The sequence below is a fragment of the Octopus bimaculoides genome, chromosome 13 (genome assembly GCF_046866305.1).
Source record: "Octopus bimaculoides isolate indiv1 chromosome 13, ASM4686630v1, whole genome shotgun sequence".
Lineage (NCBI taxonomy): Eukaryota > Metazoa > Mollusca > Cephalopoda > Octopoda > Octopodidae > Octopus > Octopus bimaculoides.
Genome location: NC_142940.1, coordinates 35,571,472 through 35,590,364, shown reverse-complemented (window position 1 = coordinate 35,590,364; position 18,893 = coordinate 35,571,472). Strand labels below are relative to the sequence as shown.

The window sequence follows — 18,893 nt, the reverse complement described above, 5'->3', positions numbered from 1 at the left end:
ATTAGATAGCTTAACCACATATGCCAGATAATTATAAATTTATTTAGTTTAGATTGCTATAAAAACATGTTTCATGTAAAAGTGATTTAGGATTTTGGATCCTAAGTGACTTCAGTGTTATTTTTAATAATCTGAATGTGTGATGTTTATGAACGGAACAAATGATTAATAATTCCTTGCAGATGATTAATTATAAATATCTTTCACATATTCCTTCCTAAAGACTGATGTTCCTAACGTGTAATTATAAAACAAGAAATGGCAATAGATACAAGCATCCTTCTTTACCATTACAAATATCAATGTTTTCAGTTTTATTTGCCATGTTACTGATGTCGTAAACATGCTGCCATCGTCTTTGTTTATAGTAGCTTGTGAAGTATAAAAAATCATTGAAACAAAATCGGTTTTAATGATATTCAATTAATGAGGTGGAAACAATCAAAATGAACATCATAAAGGATAACCAGATTTAAATTTCTGATTTAAAGTGTTCTGTCGTCCATGAAACCGCTATGAGCTGTCTCATGGCTGGAATTAATTCTAAAATATTTCTTGCAACATCAGACATGCATTCTAGTTTCTTTTTTATTGGCAGCAGTTATGCAGCAACTTAAAGCTTTAAAATATAACTTAAGTTTTCACGGTTACCAATCACTGATAGTCTCCGTATTCGACCAAATTATTGACTAAAATTATAATGCCTATTTGATTTATCTTATTTTGTTTCATTTTTAATAAACATATTTATTTCTTCTTATATATAATAAACATTCTTATACTTGTCTCATACTTTAATTTCCCTACTTGCTATCGTTTTATGTCTTTTTAAATGCTACCAGTATCTATCGAATGTGATTTTGCTATGTATTCATTTATTTACAAATATATTTACAGAGACGGCAAGTTAGACGCATATCTCGGAGATTACCCTATATTGGATTATGCACGCGCGAAATTAGATCCAAATTGTCAACTAAAACTTGTCGGGCAGACATATGGGGAAGATGGTTACGGAATAGGGCTACCAAAAAATTCCACTATACGTGTGAGTATTTCTATAATAATTGCAACTAAATTTTACCCGACGCAAAGTAAGCGTACTTGATAATGTTTTCTATATAATAATAATAATAATAATAATAATAAATAATAATAATAATAATAATAATAATAATAATAATAATAATAATAATAATAATAATAATAATTCTTTCTATTATAGGCACAAAGCCTGAAATTTGGGGGAAGGGAGCCAGTCGATTAGAACGACCCCAGCACATAATTAGTACTTAAATAATTGACCCCGAAAGGATGAAAGGCCAAGTCGGTCTCCGCGGAATTTGAACTCAGAGCGTATAGACGGTCGAATAATAATAATAATGATGATAATAATAATAATAATAATAATAATAATGATAATAATAATAATAATAATAATAATAATAATAATAATAATAATAATAATAATAATAATAATAATGGGAGAGGATCATAGTCATGTATTGAGAGGAATTCTTTGGGTTTTGAATAACTGACGTCTGGAAACATGGGTATTTCGTTTGACAACCTTAAACAACCCTTATTAAGGGACTTTTTGAATAGGACGGGCTACTCAATTTGAAAATGATACAAGGTTTACCATCCCTACAGGAAGTGCAAAAAATCGTGTTAACTGGAGTGACTCATGTACTGAGCAGAGCATTATCGCTGTGAAAACACCATCCATTCATGAATTTATTTATTTATTAATTTTTTTTTAAATACATATTTTACCTGTGAATTTGCATGTGTAAACTGGGAATGCATACAACGAGCTTCTCTGCCCTAGGTGTACGGAAAACACTCGGTGAGAAATGGAGGAAAATTTGAAGAAAGAAGAAAAAATAACAACAGCAACAACAACAACAACAACAACATAATAATAATAATAATAATAATAATAATAATAATACTAATAATAATAATAATAATAATAATAATAATAATAATAATAATTATAATAATAATAATAATAATAATAATAATCTTTTCTTCATTAAAGATGAGGATCCGAAGAGACAATAAAATACAATGATTATTCCAGATTCGAATTTCGTGCTATACTCACTGTTATATTGGATATGTAAAACTACTGTGATGCTCTGAAGAAATCTTTAATTAATTTTTTGTCGTCAGTTCACTCATTGACACAGCGAACACCATTTGGATTTCCATGGTAACTCAATAAATGCTTGTCAGAATATGATGAATGGAATTTTTTTCTGTTGACCAATCAATGACAGAAACATTGAAATTATTTCACTCCTTAGTCTCCTCATTACATTTAAATGCAGAGAAAAACATCGTGTATTTCAAATCTTTCAAATATATTGAATTAAGAGATTAACTTCAGAAGCTCTTTCTTAGCGAAATAATCATTGAAAATATGACAACTTATAACATTTTACATCAGTGAACTTTAATCTGAAATAGCTTCTATATTCGTGATGTCTTCCTGCATTAAAATATTATCAAGAAATCAAATTACAAAGGTTGATCTTTGCTTCCTTCTTAAAGGTCAACTGGTGAAATTCCGAACGACAGACATAAGTTAAATTTTCATATTCGCGGAACAAAAATTACAATACAAATATAGAGAACAGTAACAGTTTGTGGTTGTGACTTCTCTGGTACTATTATTCTAACGCATAGATTACATGAATCACAGGTCTGGTTTAGTCTCTGCAGCATTCGGTGAAATAATGACGTCCATAACACAATACACAACTTATCAATCATTAGATAGATCGGTATCTGTTTTAAAACTTTCAAGTTCTGTTGTACAACATTTGTTGGAATTTTCTAATTTCAATACATCAGTATTTATCTGGGACCTGAAAGAATATATTGCATATCTCAATATAAATTTGCTGTAAATTAGTGTCAAAAAGAAAAAAAAACATTTATAAAGCGTAGTTACAGAATTGAAAGAGGGAAGATACAAAAAAAAAATTGTTGTAAACAAACAAATTAAAATAAACAGTCACCATGGATAGAAAATCTTCTGAAGTGCTAACTGTATGTTGTACGTATACATTTTGATTGCCAAAACCGTACTTTATCTTCTCCCCTTTTAAAAAAAAGTTTCTATTACAATGGCTTGTGTTCGTCGGTATTACCGGATCTCGTCACACTCCCAGACAAGCACTCTTGGAACATTCATCTCTCCGTATCCCATCCCTCATGAGGTGAATGTCCCAACCAAATTCTGCGTGTAGTTCTTTCTGAAAACAGGGGCCTTCTTGAAGTCTTCTTCTCCCCATATCCTTTCTGCATATGTACATGTGTGTGTGCGCGCAAGCGTGCGTTTAATGACGAAGGCGACCTACATTAAATCAATGTATAAATAGAAATAGCTTCTAGAAGTTTCAGATTTCGATACTTATTGTCTATACATCGTCAAATTGTCAAAGATATTGTTATGGTCAGTTCAATGACGTATGAAGAAATTACCAAAAGAGCTTCATATTGCATTTATTAGATTCCTGCCGATAAACAATACTTTTTACTTATGTATTAGTTGTATTAAGAAAAAGTAGCAACTTCAAAGAGTTTCTCGATTCGTCTTTCTCATATGCAGTTTGCATCCACAGAGAAAAGAAACTGATGTTTTAATCATAATTTCATATCGGTTTATAAACATAGAAATAAAAATTAATCAAAATCAAAATAGTGGGAACAAAAATCATTCAAGAACAAAAGCAGGGAATAAAACCACGAAAGAAGTAAATGAAATTACATTTAAGCAGTAGTGAGTATGATTTTTACAATACAGGGTCGACAATAGATGTGTTTCAGCTTTATCAGTGTTTCTTAATTAGAACGCCTTTTGTAATTATATAGCTCTTTCTCTCTCTAAAATGCCATTAACGCCATTTTTTTCTATTTAACAACTAGATTCCTTTATCTGAAAAAATTTTGGACTATCACCAAAGTGGCTTCATTGAAGATTTGATAGAGGTGCACTTTGCAGACGCCCAGTGCTATCAACAACGTATGACACAAGAGGAATCACAGCTCGAAGTGCAACATCATGCTGGACTTTTTGTTCTTCTTACTGTCGGTATTTTATTGGGAATTATTGTATTGTTGCTGGAACACGCCGCATTTAAGGTTCTTGTTCCTTACTTTCGAGCAACGCCAGGAAACAGCTGTTGGCGGAGTTCACACGTAATGTTCCTCAGCCAGGTAAATATACCAATTAATTCTTATTTATTTTATATCTAAATTTTACTCACTTTATTTCCGTGCTACTATGGTTTAGTGGAGGCGCAATGGCTTAGTGGTTAGGGCAGCGGACTCGCGGTCATAGGATCGCAGTTTCGATTCCCAGACTGGGCGTTGTGAGTGTTTATTGAGCGAAAACACCTAAAGCTCCACGACGCTCCGGCAGGGGATCGTGGCGAACCCTGCTGTACTCTTCCACCACAACTTTCTCTCACTCTTACTTCCTGTTTCTGTTGTGCTTGTAATTCAAAGGGTCAGCCTTGTCACACTGTGTCACGCTGAATATCCCCGAGAACTACGTTAAGGGCACACGTGTCTGTGGAGTGCTCAGCCACTTGCACGTTAATTTCACGAGCAGGCTGTTCCGTTGATCGGATCAACTGGAACCCTCGAGGTCGTAAGCGACGGAGTGCCAACACTATGGTTTAGTATAGTCTTACACACATTCACACACATACATATACACGCGTATACACACATACGTACGCGCACACAGATATATATTACGTTCAAAGAAAATTGATGCAAGCACTATACAATGTAATGTGAAAGTGAACGATTTTGATTTAAACAATAATTAGAACGTACATTTCCCCGCAAGAGTGCGCATGCAAACATGGCAAAAATAAGCTAAGAAAAGTACATCACAATGCCTAGTGGAGTGTATTTGAAAAAGAAATAAGTTAATATTAAATACCATACAGCATAAATTCGTGTTTTATTGAAATTATTTTCACTTCTAGAGAAGGTGAAATAATCACTTGATAGTAATTAGGAGGATAGTTACTAAAGTCAGAATTTATTTAAAATGACGATGCCATTTATGTGAGCAGTTTGATTATGTGGAAGAATAAGGATAGCTGTTTACGTGTTTCTGCCTCAACAGATGTCATCGGCCAGGCGGCTCCTCTACCTTATCTCCAGAAGAGGTGACACTTATATGTGTGTGTATCTGTCTCTTTCTCTGTCTATTTGTCTGTCTCTGTCTATTTGTCTGTCTCTGTCTATTTGTCTGTCTCTGTCTATTTGTCTGTCTCTGTTTCTCTCCCTCCCTCCCTCCCTCTCTCTCTCTCTCTCTCTCTCTCTCTCTCTCTCTCTCTCTCTCTCTCTCGCTCTCTCTCTCTACACACACATGATCTAAAACCGATACTCCTTATCGGCTGATAAACTGCTAGAAATGGATGCCGGATTTCATTCCTGTTATTTATTTCAAGATTTGGAAGGGAAGGAGATATATGGATAATATACTACTATCTTCAATTTACTTTACGAAACTAAAGAGTTAATCTCTTTTCACAATGTGCTTAATGAAAAGAGTATATGCTTCTGTGTACTGAGAAAATTACACGAAATGAAAAGAAAGAAATATAAAAAGTTTACAAATAAAAAATAAAAGTTAGGAATGAATAAAGAGGATCATAAAACAAGAGAAAGATAGTGAAAATTAAAGGAAGAGAAACGCATATCCGGCAACTCTACAGTCATACCACCACTGCCGAAACCTACAAGGAATACACTGCCGTATTCACGATAACTCTGACCAGTTACGTAAGACGAACTTCTCAGTGTTTTTACCTTTTCCAAATAATTCCTATTTGGCATTTAAATATATTCCTTGACGCGGCGAATTTTTCAGGATGAGCTTTATCATTGCTTTGCAGTGGCCATATTTTTTTTGTCGCTTTTTATATAAAGCCGAGTTTTCCAACGATTCTCCAGTTGAATATTTAATGGAACGGTATGTTCGTTGAACATATACATCATTTCTAATATCTATGTTCAGTGGGGAAGTGCATAACTATTAGACTTAAGAATCGTTCTGTTCTGACTAACTTTAGCTTTCAACAGGTATAAGTTGTAAAGCAAATTATATTACAGTGTCTTTCTTTGTTATAAGAATTAGCTAATTTTCTTCCAACCCATTTACTACTACGGTATCGATAGATTTAGGAGCAGGTGTTTCAAAAATTTCTTCACTACAATATATACCAAACGGAACAAAGTGGTACGTCCTGTTGTGTCCAGCACACATCTTTTTGATCAAAACTAGCTGCGATGGAATGTGGAATGTCTGCAGATTTTTACTAAGGAACATTGAGTTTCATAAAACTCATAGCAACACCGATTTACAGGGTTCTGTCAGTATAAAAGATAAATAAATCATCTCTCTATTCATTATGTTGGGTACTCCTAACTTTGATCCCATGTATGTGCGTGTGTGCGCGTGTGTGTGTTCGTGTGTGTATGACTGTGTGTTTGTGTGTGTGTGTGTGTATGTGCGCGCGCGCGCGTGTGCGTGCGTGCGTGCGTATGTGTGTGTGAAGATAGAGAAAGATGACCTGATCATACGATAGAAGAAATACACAATTAAATATCTACTGATATTTAAAATCATAGTAAATTTATATTCTTCGTTTAAATTTGCCATTATGCTTCAACTATGTTCTCATCGGAGGAAACTAAATTTATTAATCAATGATTTAGTTTTATAGCTAGAATTAAACTGCTATGAAATTATATATAGTAGAAATTATATATAATAAACACGATAAGGAGAGGCCAGTAGAAGAAAGTTTGGAAAGAGAACATGAGAAGAGAAAAAGGAAGAGAGATGAAACAGTGATGTGGAGAATAAAAGAAGTTTGAAAGAAAAAGAGAAAAAGTCGTCATAAAAAAAGACTCGAGAATAGAAAAGGAATTAAAGCTAAGATGTAAGATGCTTTAAGTGAAATAACCCGGTAGTCGACTTAAATTACGCAGATAGAAATTGTTTATATATTGAAATAGAGAAGGAAAGGTTGTGGCTAGAATCGTAAAATAGAGAGAAGATATTTTGACATTCGTCTATTTTGTCACATGATCTAAAATTTGAGCCCAGCACAGTAATATACGAAAGTGGGGACAACATGTATAATACTCTTTTAATCTTTTATTCTTTTACATGTGTCAGCCTTAAGGCTGCGGCCATACTGGAGCACCGCCAGTGGAAAATTATTAGTTATATTTAAGGCAGCGCGTTGGCAGAATCGTTAGCACGCTAGGCGAATTGCTTAGCTGAGGTCGACTTTGCCTTGCACGTTTTCGGAGTAGATTAAATTAGTACCAGTTACGTACTAATGTCGATGTAATCGATTAACCCCTCCCCCAAAATTTCAGACCTCGTGCCTTCAGCTGAAAGGATTATTAGTTATATTTCAATTTAAAATTTAGAAAGATTTTAAAAAGTTTTCAATTCAGGTCTACTTTAATTAATATATGTAACCCATTTTACGCTATTTTTACAATGTTTCAAATCTATTAATTCATTCGCATTCTACGTATGTAGCATGTAACTTTCTTTACAAAATCAGCTTTATGTATTTTAAAAATCGCCTGTTCTTATACTTTTCATAGTTTACATATCTATCGCATACCTAGGTGACCCTTCTATCTAACGGTACACAACCACTAATCTATATTTTCCTACCTTCAGATTTACACACATATACAAAATTCAAACATACCTGCTATTTTATTATTCCTTCTTTTCTAACAATTCCAATTAGCAACTATTTTTTTACAGTCTCTTTGTACTTATTCTTAGATCCGTTAATTATTGGCAGTGTATCAGTTGTTTTTTAGTTTGTCTTAGTTTATTTAACTCTCCTACTTACAAATTCTCATTGGAGAGAAATACAAACACAAGCGCACACACACACACACACACACACACACACACACACACACACACACACACACGCACGCACGCACACACACTCACACACACACACACACATACACACACACACACACACACGAGCACACATGTATAAGATCGGTATTCGGTCCGTTTTAGTAAAATTTCAATATATATTTCAAAAAATTGTTTCCATGAATTTTATGTTGCGTTCATGCCTAACTACTTTCAGCGTTAAAGTTAAATTGATCCATTATATATATATATATATATATATATATATATATATATATATGACTTTCACACGCACACTATTAGGCTTGAATTTTCTCTTGCTTCTAACCATAACGCTATAATACGCACATGCATATATTTGTATTTATGCGTACATCTGCCCGTGTATTGGTAGGTAGGAACAACTTTATGTATGTTATGTATATGTGTGTGTGTGTGTGTGTGTGTGTGTGTGCTTTTATGTATCCAACTTCTGTAGAAAAGCTATTACATATTTCTAAGTATAAGTATTTTTCCTATATATTTTGTCATAGTGATGATCGACAGTTCATATTCCAGCACTCCATGTTCAGGTTTATTCGAGACTTCATAGTTTAAATATTCTAAATTATTGAATGGTATACACTGACGCTGCGCATTCAAAATGAATATCTTCCAGGGACTGAGCAACTGGATATGGTTCATCAGCAAAGAAAGGTTTCCGAATAAATATATCAGTTACTTTGATATGGCTGCATTGTTACGATATGGCTAGGTGTTTTCAGTGATAAAATATCCGACAACCAGCGACCCACCACTAGTACAGAAATATAACTAGAAATATTTATTTCGCACATGCTTTTTTGCTTCAAATGTTTAGAGCAATTTATGTAAAAATTTCCTGGCCATTTAGGTTAACATTTTCATAGATGTAGAAAAAATTTTCAAAATGCGCTTCGAAGAAATTAGCTGCAGTTATTGTTCTCGCATGAAGACACTAATCCGCAACACGCTTATTAGACCCGACACTTGCTCTTAGTATCAGACTTACAGCGTGAAATCGATTGTGTATGAAACTATAGTTAATTCAACGTTGACAAATCAGGCAGCTGAAAGGAAATCAGCGGTGTTACCCTATAACTTGGAATTAAGGATCCTTAAAAGATCAAGGCCATATCTCGAGATATCTTGAGAAGGATTCTCACAACAGATAGGACATACATTGTTTAACAGTTTTTTAACGAAATCTATGAACACTGGGAATGTATTACTTGTGATTCCATCAGGCGGATAAATATATTCTAACGTAGCAGAAAAGCCAGTCACCCTTACAATAACTCTTAAAGTGATAGATATGCAACAACCTTCGCCCTAAATACATATGCATACATTTCACATGTTAAGATGTACCCCTCTTTCTCATCCCTTTTTCCACGCATTTCAGAGTGCATTTGAACCAGTAGCCTCTCGAGTTATGTATGTATGCATGTATGTATATATGAATGTATGTACGTACGTATGTACATATATATATATGTGTGTGTATGTGTGACTGTGTGTGAGTGCATTTATATATATATATATATATATATATATATACTAAGAAAATTATGAGTTAGAGGTTATGCAACCATCTAGGGATAAATGTATCCGTAGGCACTACTGGATACATGTATAGTCCTAGCTAAAAGGTATACAGTTGTTGGTAATTTAAAGGTAAAACCGTGGTTTAATATATCTGGAAAAGAAAAGAAATGGAGCAATAAATAACAATGAGAAGTTAATTATTGGTATTAAAAGGTCATAGTTTAATTGTAGTTAAGAACTATTTACAGCTTTTCTGTTTATTAAATCGAAGTAAAATTGCATTTATCTCGTTCCATTTAACAAACATCGTCAGAATGATTTAAAGGAGAAAAGGGAATGAAAAGAAAAGAAAAAGGCAAAAGAAAAAGGAAAAAGTTCGTTGAGTCTTTAGGCTTACGTTTTAGTGACTTTTGGGGTTCTACGCGTTTGTACGTTTCTTCATTTAAATGAATGGAGAAGTAAGTGGGGAAAATGACTAGTTGACCGGCAGTGTTAGTCGAAGGAGTTATACCTGGTGGAGATATCCGGTGTTATTAATTGTAATATATAACACTGTTAGTGACCGTTAGGTTTATCCTTATGATTACAAATAATGCCCTTGTTAAAAACTAAAGATGCTTTTTAAAGTGAGAACGACATTCTCTGATAACTCACAGATGGTGACTCAACGATTTCCCCTCACACCTTCACGCACATCTTCAATGTGCACAACTTCAATGTGCACAACTTCAATGTTTTCCTCAGTTCTGCTGGTTGCGGGTCTCTCAGAACGCTCGTCACTATCAATATTTTTTCTGTCATCTTGGAAACGTCTGAACAACTCGTACACTTGTGTGCGGCTCATACACTCCTTTCCATACACTTTCTGCAACTTTGTATAGGCCTCTGATCAAGTATCACCATGACAAGTTTCTTTGTCACGGTCAATGCGACGATCCGATCACACGCTACCCACCTTCTTACAAAGCACTGCTGTAAACAGCGAAAGTGAGCTAGAACGTTAAAAGATAGTGCACATGCACAGCGGAGATTAAGGATAATTTTTGCCGAGCGGCTTTACTCTACGTACTTTAAATTCGTTACTATGGCAAGAGCCCGGATACTTATTGATCGGACCTCGTATACATATATTTTTGTAACGACTGACACGTACACGCACACACACACACACACACTCACACACACACACACACAGGTTTAAAGACTGAGAAAGACACACAGAGGGACAGAGATAGGCCTGAGGTGTGTGTCTGTATGTCTGTCTGTGTCTGTCTTAATATATGTACGTGACTATACTGCCCAACAGTGAAACACCCTAATTTTGTAAGAGTTCAGTTTATTTGCGACCTAGACGCTGAACGAACAACAGCGTTCACTTTGAAGTACCACTGTTTGGATTTTCGTTTTTATCCTGGAAAGTTGCGTTTTAAATAACATTAACGATTGTCACTACTTATGTGCTGGAATACTATTCTGGTTTTTATAACTAACGTGAAGATTTGACTGGTTTGACAGCACTCACAACACTCGTAAATATATCTGAAAAAAATGTTATTCTGGATATTATTATAAATTCAGAAACTTGGCGAAGTAGAAAGCCTTAGCGGCTCTTTCAATATAATTACAGAAATATTATTCCAGTCCTTATAACCAGTTTGAAGATAATGCCTTTTCAACAGTCCTAACGTCCTTATCGTATTCCTACTATGCTGCTTTATCAGTGTGAGCATTCAACGCCGCGCAACCATTTTACTGAGTTAGTCAGTATTTATTCAACAGCCTATAACCTTACACAATTAAAATATATAGTAAGTGATGTCAAATTAATTTATGTCTTGATACATACATTCTTCAGCCAATGTTTTAAACATGTACACTTGTAGAATTTCCAATATTGTTAATCGATATGGAGCTAAACTGGTGTACGCTTGGATAAAATTTATCCCTAGGAAAGAACGACATCTTTATATATATATATATATATATATATATATATATATATATATATATATATATATATATATATTGAGAGAGAGAGAGAGAGAGAGAGAGAGAGAGAGAGAGAGAGAGAAAGAGAGAAAGAGAAGAGAGAGATAGTACCATAGTACTTCTATGATAAATTCTAGTAATAATATTGAATACTGCTGATTATCCTGTTTCGATACTTGACACTGAGAGGAGAGTTAGTACTAGTTTCGTTCACCATGAGTGCTACATACGAGTGAATAAACGCCTTTGTAATTTAAAAAAAAACAAAGATCTTATGTGTCATTTATAAAATCAGTTTTTTAAGGAAGAATATAGTATATCAATGAATGGAAATTGCTAGGGATTGTAGTTATCATTACATATGTTCTACTAAAATTTGAAAAACTAGATTACATAAACATTCTTCTTCATTTAAGTTTAGGAGAAAACATAATTCTTCGAATCTTAGTAAGTGCATTTAAGATTTGACTGGAACTTTACGATATAATGTCCTCCATTACCAGTTACGCTTTATCGTGTAATATTGATAACGTTACATGTGATCTTTGGCTTGAGAAAATTATTATATACATACACCAAAATTAAAACAAATTGCAGAACCAGTCTAACGTTGAAAAGTTCCCATAAAAATAGTAAAACATTTAAATATTTGAATAATATACAACACCTTCATTTAACTGCATTTCTTGTAATCTAATAAGCATAGATTTTTCTTAAACATCGATGCACGAAGAGCTCCTTGCAAACGTATGCTCGTGAGATGGTTATGATCTGTAAACAGTTTTGAGTAGGAGCCGGAAAGAGAAATATGAACATGCAATGCGCATGTGCACGTTTACGGATATATTGGTTTGACTGGTATTTTTTCCTTTTCTTTTCAATATCTAACTATGCTGATGCAATAGAAACAATCGTCGGTCTTGTATGGTGTAATCATCAGATAAAGATGCTATATACTCCATTCTTCTTCATGTTACTCCGGATTCCTTGAAATCTTGGATTCACTTATACACGAGGATGGATGTTAATTATATTTGCATTTATTGGTATCTGATAGTTTGATGTAATTAAACAAGTTTGCTTAACCACTTCGTGCTTTCTAAATATCTTGGTTATGAAAGTGTTTTTGTCTATGTATGTATATATTCTTAATCCATTTCTTTCTTTACTTATCCAAGTGACTTACTCTGACTTTGAAAATATCTGAGTTACTTACCCTGATATGATTTACGCAGATTCTCATATTCGGTACTGTATTGTTGTCCATTTACCATTCATTTCTCACCGCTCGGTAATCATATAGCTCTTCAGACTTATAATGAATATCGATGCAGCCAAAAGTTGTTTTCCTACATAAACATTCACTCACACGCTCACTCAAACACACACACGCATGTACGGACGCACGAACATACGCACACGCACTCACACACACACACACACTCCCACACATACACACACTCATACAACATTTATTATTATTCGAAACTAAGTTTGTGTGAGTGCACCTTTCAGACAAATGGCAATGTATATTGAAGGATTGATTTAATATATACTGATCGGTTTAATCTCATTAGGTAACAAGTAATTCAACATAGCGACGATCACCGTTACACCGATGCACAGACTGCAATGTTTGAAAATAGAACATAAATATTAGACTTTTCTAATAATGTTTACAGTTTTCTATAGAATGTTATGAGCAGGAAGGATCTTATAGAAATACTGGCTTCTAGTCGTGATGAAACCTATGAATGCAGACTTGGTATTGGAAAAACATCAATTCGGGAATATAATTGCAGAATGGAATTTGCAGTAAAAGAGGATCTTTGAATGAGGCTGAATACATCGTATATCATAATATGGCTTTTTAAAATTTTGGTTGATGCATTTTCTGAAAAAGACATTTAGGTCACCGACATGATGTATTGTAGTTTTGTGACACACACAAACTCACAGATTCATGGATATCGAAACCACACGTACACATACAATACACACATTGAGACATATTGTTATACTTGCATACACTTTGTTCCATATATATATATATATGCATGCGTGTTTGTCTGTGGCATGTATATCTATATCTCATATATATATATATATATATGTGTGTGTGTGTATGTGTGTGTGCGTGTGTGTATGTAAGTATGTATCCATGTGTATGTATATATATATATATATATATATATATATATATATATATATATATATATATATATATATATATATATATATATATATCTTTGCTATTATGCAAAAGTGTCGTGAGTCCAAAACGTTGCATTTTTCAGAAAACGAAAAAATAGTTTCACCATTCCATAGCAAAACCGATGCACTACACTTTGACGATTTTTGATATCTCGGCATGTGAAGCAGGTGGAGATACGATAGTTTGAGCAAAAGAGCGGGATATTGCAAGCAAAAATAAATATTGAAAAAAAAAATGCATTTGGCCAAATAAATGTGTGTGTGTGTGTGTGTGTATACACGAACACATATGTATATATTTAAATGCACTTTCTCACTTTCACTCACACACACACACACACGCGTGCGCACGCATATCCAATCGTTTCAATTATTGTATATTTTAGTAAATATTGATACATCTTCAGTTTAACTATATGACGACTCTCAAAACATTTCATTGTCTTTTTATTGTCTTTGTAAGTCATTTGAATACCGTTCGTCTTATTTTATCTCTTCGTGTACTAATGGCTATAGTTATCATCATCGTCATCATCATCATCATCATCATTATCATCATCATCATCATCATTCATCGTCGTCATCGTTAATATTATTGTTGTGTTTGTTGTTGGTCTGGTTATTAGTATTCTGGTGAGCTGGAAGAAGCAGTACCGCGCCGTACAATACGCTTAACGTCATTTCTTCCGGTATGACATTCCGACTTCAAATTCTCCTAACTGGGGTCGAAGTAATCAAACACCCCTTACCAAAATTGCAAGCTTGTGGATTGGCAAAATCGTTAGAGTATAGGACAAATGTCATCTGGTACTTAGATGCCCTTACGGTCTACGTTCAACTACTGCTATCGTCAACTTTCTTAAGGCGGCAAGCTAGCAGAATCGTTAGCATACCAGGCAAAATGCTTAGCGGCAATTCCTCTTTCTGCAATATGGACATATATTTATCTGATTTTATGTTTCCCTCGCAATCCACCAACTCTGATTGACCATTGCTCCAAATTGCTCCCCATTTTCTCTTTTGTGAATTTGCATTACTTATTTAGTAATTAGTACTTTGTATTCCATATAGATATACTCATTAAACTTACTCGTGCTTATCTGTCTTTTATATATATATATATATATATATATATATATATATATATATATATATATATATATATATATATATATATATATATATATATATATATATATATATATATATATATATATATATATATATGTATATATATATATATATATATATATATATATATATATATATATATATATATAGATAGATAGATAGATAGATATATGCATACATATATATATAGTATACATATATATATATATACATATATATTATATATATATATATATATATATATATATATATATATATATATATATATGATATATATGTATATATATATATATATATATGTATACTATATATATATGTATGCATACATATATATATAGTATACATATATATATATATACATATATATATTATATATATATATATATATATATATATATATATATATATATATATATATATAGATAGATAGATAGATAGATAGATAGATAGATAGATAGATAGATAGATAGATAGATAGATAGGATTAGTGTAATACGAGAATGGAGGATATCAGGCTTTAATAGTCGATCACTGCTTAAGATACTTAAGATGCAGTGTTTATATTCATATAGCATTATAGATGATCATTCTTTATAGTCATTGTATAGTTGAATATTTTTCAGCAACAGCCGTGTGTGGGTGCTTTATTGGATGGTGGGGAATATAATGGTATATCAATATAAACTCAGCAACTTAAGTTAGTATGCGGTGCAGAAATAAATGTTGCAATCTACTACTGTATTATTCTTGTATTAATCTTATGCAAAGTGGAGTTCTGCATATGTATTCAGCCCTGGAATATTCCCTACTGTATGATAGTATGTGCCAGCCAAATAACGACATAGGGGTACTTAAATGCACATTAAAATGTTCTTAGCCGAATTAAAAAATATATATATGTTATCTTTTTAAGAAAGATCATAGAAGAAAAATGACACCAACTTTTTTGAAGGGCTTTTTGGCATTGCATGTGTAAGCAGTTTCGTTGCTAAGTTTTTCATAAACCTGTAATATAGAAAAACGTGAGTTTTAAAAATTTAGCAGAGAAACCGGTTGCGTACGCAATGCGAAAATTTCCTTCCAAAAGTTAGTGTCATTTTTTTTCTAAGAATTTTTTTCAAACCGTTAATATCGGCGATGGATGACGACAGAGTCTGTATTCTCAGTGATGAGAGCCCATGTGACTCAGTAGTCCAAAGCTGGAAGCACACAAACGCCCACAGATGTCATGGCGATAGTCTGTTGACCGTATTGAAGCAAATGCTGCTCTACAACGTCTTTCGCGTGCAGCATCTAGACTCTGTCGCCAGTCTTCTTCGAAGGTAGCTGCTACTTGTGAGGTAAGAAATCTCCATACTGAATTGTCTGCGACAAAGGCTTCGAGGTCACGTGGAGTAATGCCGTTCCATTTGAGGTTACTTTTCAGAGTGTCTTTGTACCTCAGTTTAGGTCTTACTCGTTTGTGTGAGCCCTGCGTGAGCTCGCCGTGCAACAGTTGTCTGTGTAGACAGTTGTCAGTCATTCTCATGACATGGTTAGTCCAGCGTAACTGAGCCTTCAGTAACAGTTAATATTTTTTAAGAAAATCATTCTTCAAATTTTGTAACTATATCAAGTATTTTTTGCAAAACCTATTACACATAGTTTTGCATATGTGTATGTGGATTACCCTCCCCACCACGCATGCATATTATCAATATGTTTATTAGTTAGAAAGTACTTGACCTTCTTTAGTATCTTTCTGGTGTTAGATCGAATATCATTTACTTCGATCTAACACCAGGTGTCTGATCATCTTGTTTTCTAAAAAGAAAACGAAAAAGACAAAATAAAGCATGATTTCTTCTTGCTACACCATTTATATTAGCTATACAGTTAAGTGTTGAGTGCTTTCCCATCCAGTCGGAACTTCTACAAAGTTTATACACACAACCTCCCCCCCACACACACACACCAACACACATACACACACACACATCTATCTTTTTCAAAGTACATCTATGCTATTTCGAAATTGATACTGTAACAATATGATCCACAACCACAACGAGTGCCTTAACCTTAACATCAAGCTGCGTTGTTATTTCATATTATTTTTTACTAACCACTTCACTACTCTAAAAAAACCTACTTAAGTACCTTCATTATCAATGTGACTTGTTCACGTAGCTATTCCCTCCAATCTCATGATTTCGATGAAATGGTTAATGACAAAACTTATACACGTTTATCTATCTAGCTGACTAGCAGCATATTTGAATATGCATATGCAATTGCATGTACACACAGACATACACGTATGTATATATTTATATGTGTTTATATATATATATATATATATATATATATATATATATATATATATATATATATATATATATGTATGTATATATATATGCATATATATATATGTATATATATATATATATATATATATATATATATATATATATATATATATATATATATATATATATATATATATATATATATATATATATAAACATAATTAAGGGATCAGCAAATATTTGCTTCACCATATACCGAAGTTCAGAAATAGCAGCTAAAAAGCTGAGAATCCCACAGATAGCATCACTTGTAACTCACAAAGGCAAAAACAAGACGAAAAAAACAATGAAAAACTAACCATTCCCTTAATTATGTTTATAAATATATATGAGCTTTTGAATAAGTTCTCCACCAATAATGGTGCTTTCATACCGATGGGCTTGGTAAAAATTATTAATTGTTAATTGATTTATTAATTAATAAATTGATAATCCTTTACCCTTTTAATTTGTATATATATATATATATATATATATATATATATATATATATATATATATATATATATATATATATATATATATATAAACCCCTACAATGTGAATAATACTAATACTAATAATAATAATAATGATAATAATAATAATAATAATAATAATAATAATAATAATAATAATAATAATAATAATAATAATAATAATAATAATAATAATAAAATTCAAGAATTAGACGAACTAGAAACACCTGCAGAAAAAGCTAAGCGCTTGAAAACCCGTGCTAAAATTGCTGCCTTAGATATTATGACTGAAAAATGGCATGGAAAACCTCTCAATGGCAAATACCCAGATATTAACAAAGCCCTTACCCACCAATGGTTAATGGCCTCTGGCTTGAAATCAGAAACAGAGGGGTTTAGCATAGCAGCCCAAGATCAATGCCTACCTACAAAGAACTACCAGGCCAACATATTAAAGAAAAGCAGCTCCCCATTATGTCGTACATGCCAACAACAAAATGAGACCATCGATCATGTTGTCTCCATGTGCAGTCTGCTTGCACCTACAGAGTATCTCAACAGGCATGATAGAGCTGCACAATATATTCACTGGGTAATATGCAAAAACCTGGACTTGCCCCATGATAAAAACTGGTGGAAACACAAACCACCCCCAGTACTTGAAAATGATCACATTGCACTCCTCTGGAACTTCACCATTCAAACTGACAGAAAGATAGACGCAAATAGGCCAGACATCATACTGAAAGACTTCAGACAAAAATCATGCCTCCTCATTGATATGACTGTCCCAATCGATATAAACGTATCTGTCAAGACCTACCAAAAACTGAGCAAATATAAAGATCTTGAAATAGAAATTAGCAAAATGTGGAATCTGAAGACGAAAACAATACCTATTGTCATAGGTGCCCTGGGAATGACAGCGAAACGGGCTGATTACTACCTAGCTCAGATACCAGGAAACCCCAAAATGGCTGAAGTTCAAAAGATAGTGCTCATGGGAACTGCCCATATCCTATGTAAAATACTGTCTATGTGATCTCAAATTTTAAAGCAAACACATAATTTTCTTATGGTTTCTTAAACATTCACTTGAACAAAACTGTACAAATCCAAATATATGATACCCTAGGCATAACACCTACATGAACTTCTAACTTGTTGTCTCTTGAGGTCTCTGGATGAGACTTGGATCCAACTTGTACAAATGCAAAACAAAAGTCA

General features: G+C 33.1%; 1 protein-coding gene across 2 annotated transcripts in view; it reads left to right on the top strand.

Moving 5' to 3' along the window:
* The window catches only part of LOC106880606 (glutamate receptor ionotropic, NMDA 3A), an 851,602-nt gene that overhangs the window by 659,529 nt on the left and 173,180 nt on the right, over positions 1–18,893 (top strand). For both annotated transcript variants that reach the window (XM_052972427.2, XM_052972428.2), the window contains exons 6-7: positions 898–1,048; positions 3,940–4,230. In XM_052972427.2, the coding sequence (XP_052828387.1) occupies positions 898–1,048; positions 3,940–4,230 (442 nt within the window). The remainder of the gene's footprint in view (positions 1–897; positions 1,049–3,939; positions 4,231–18,893) is intronic.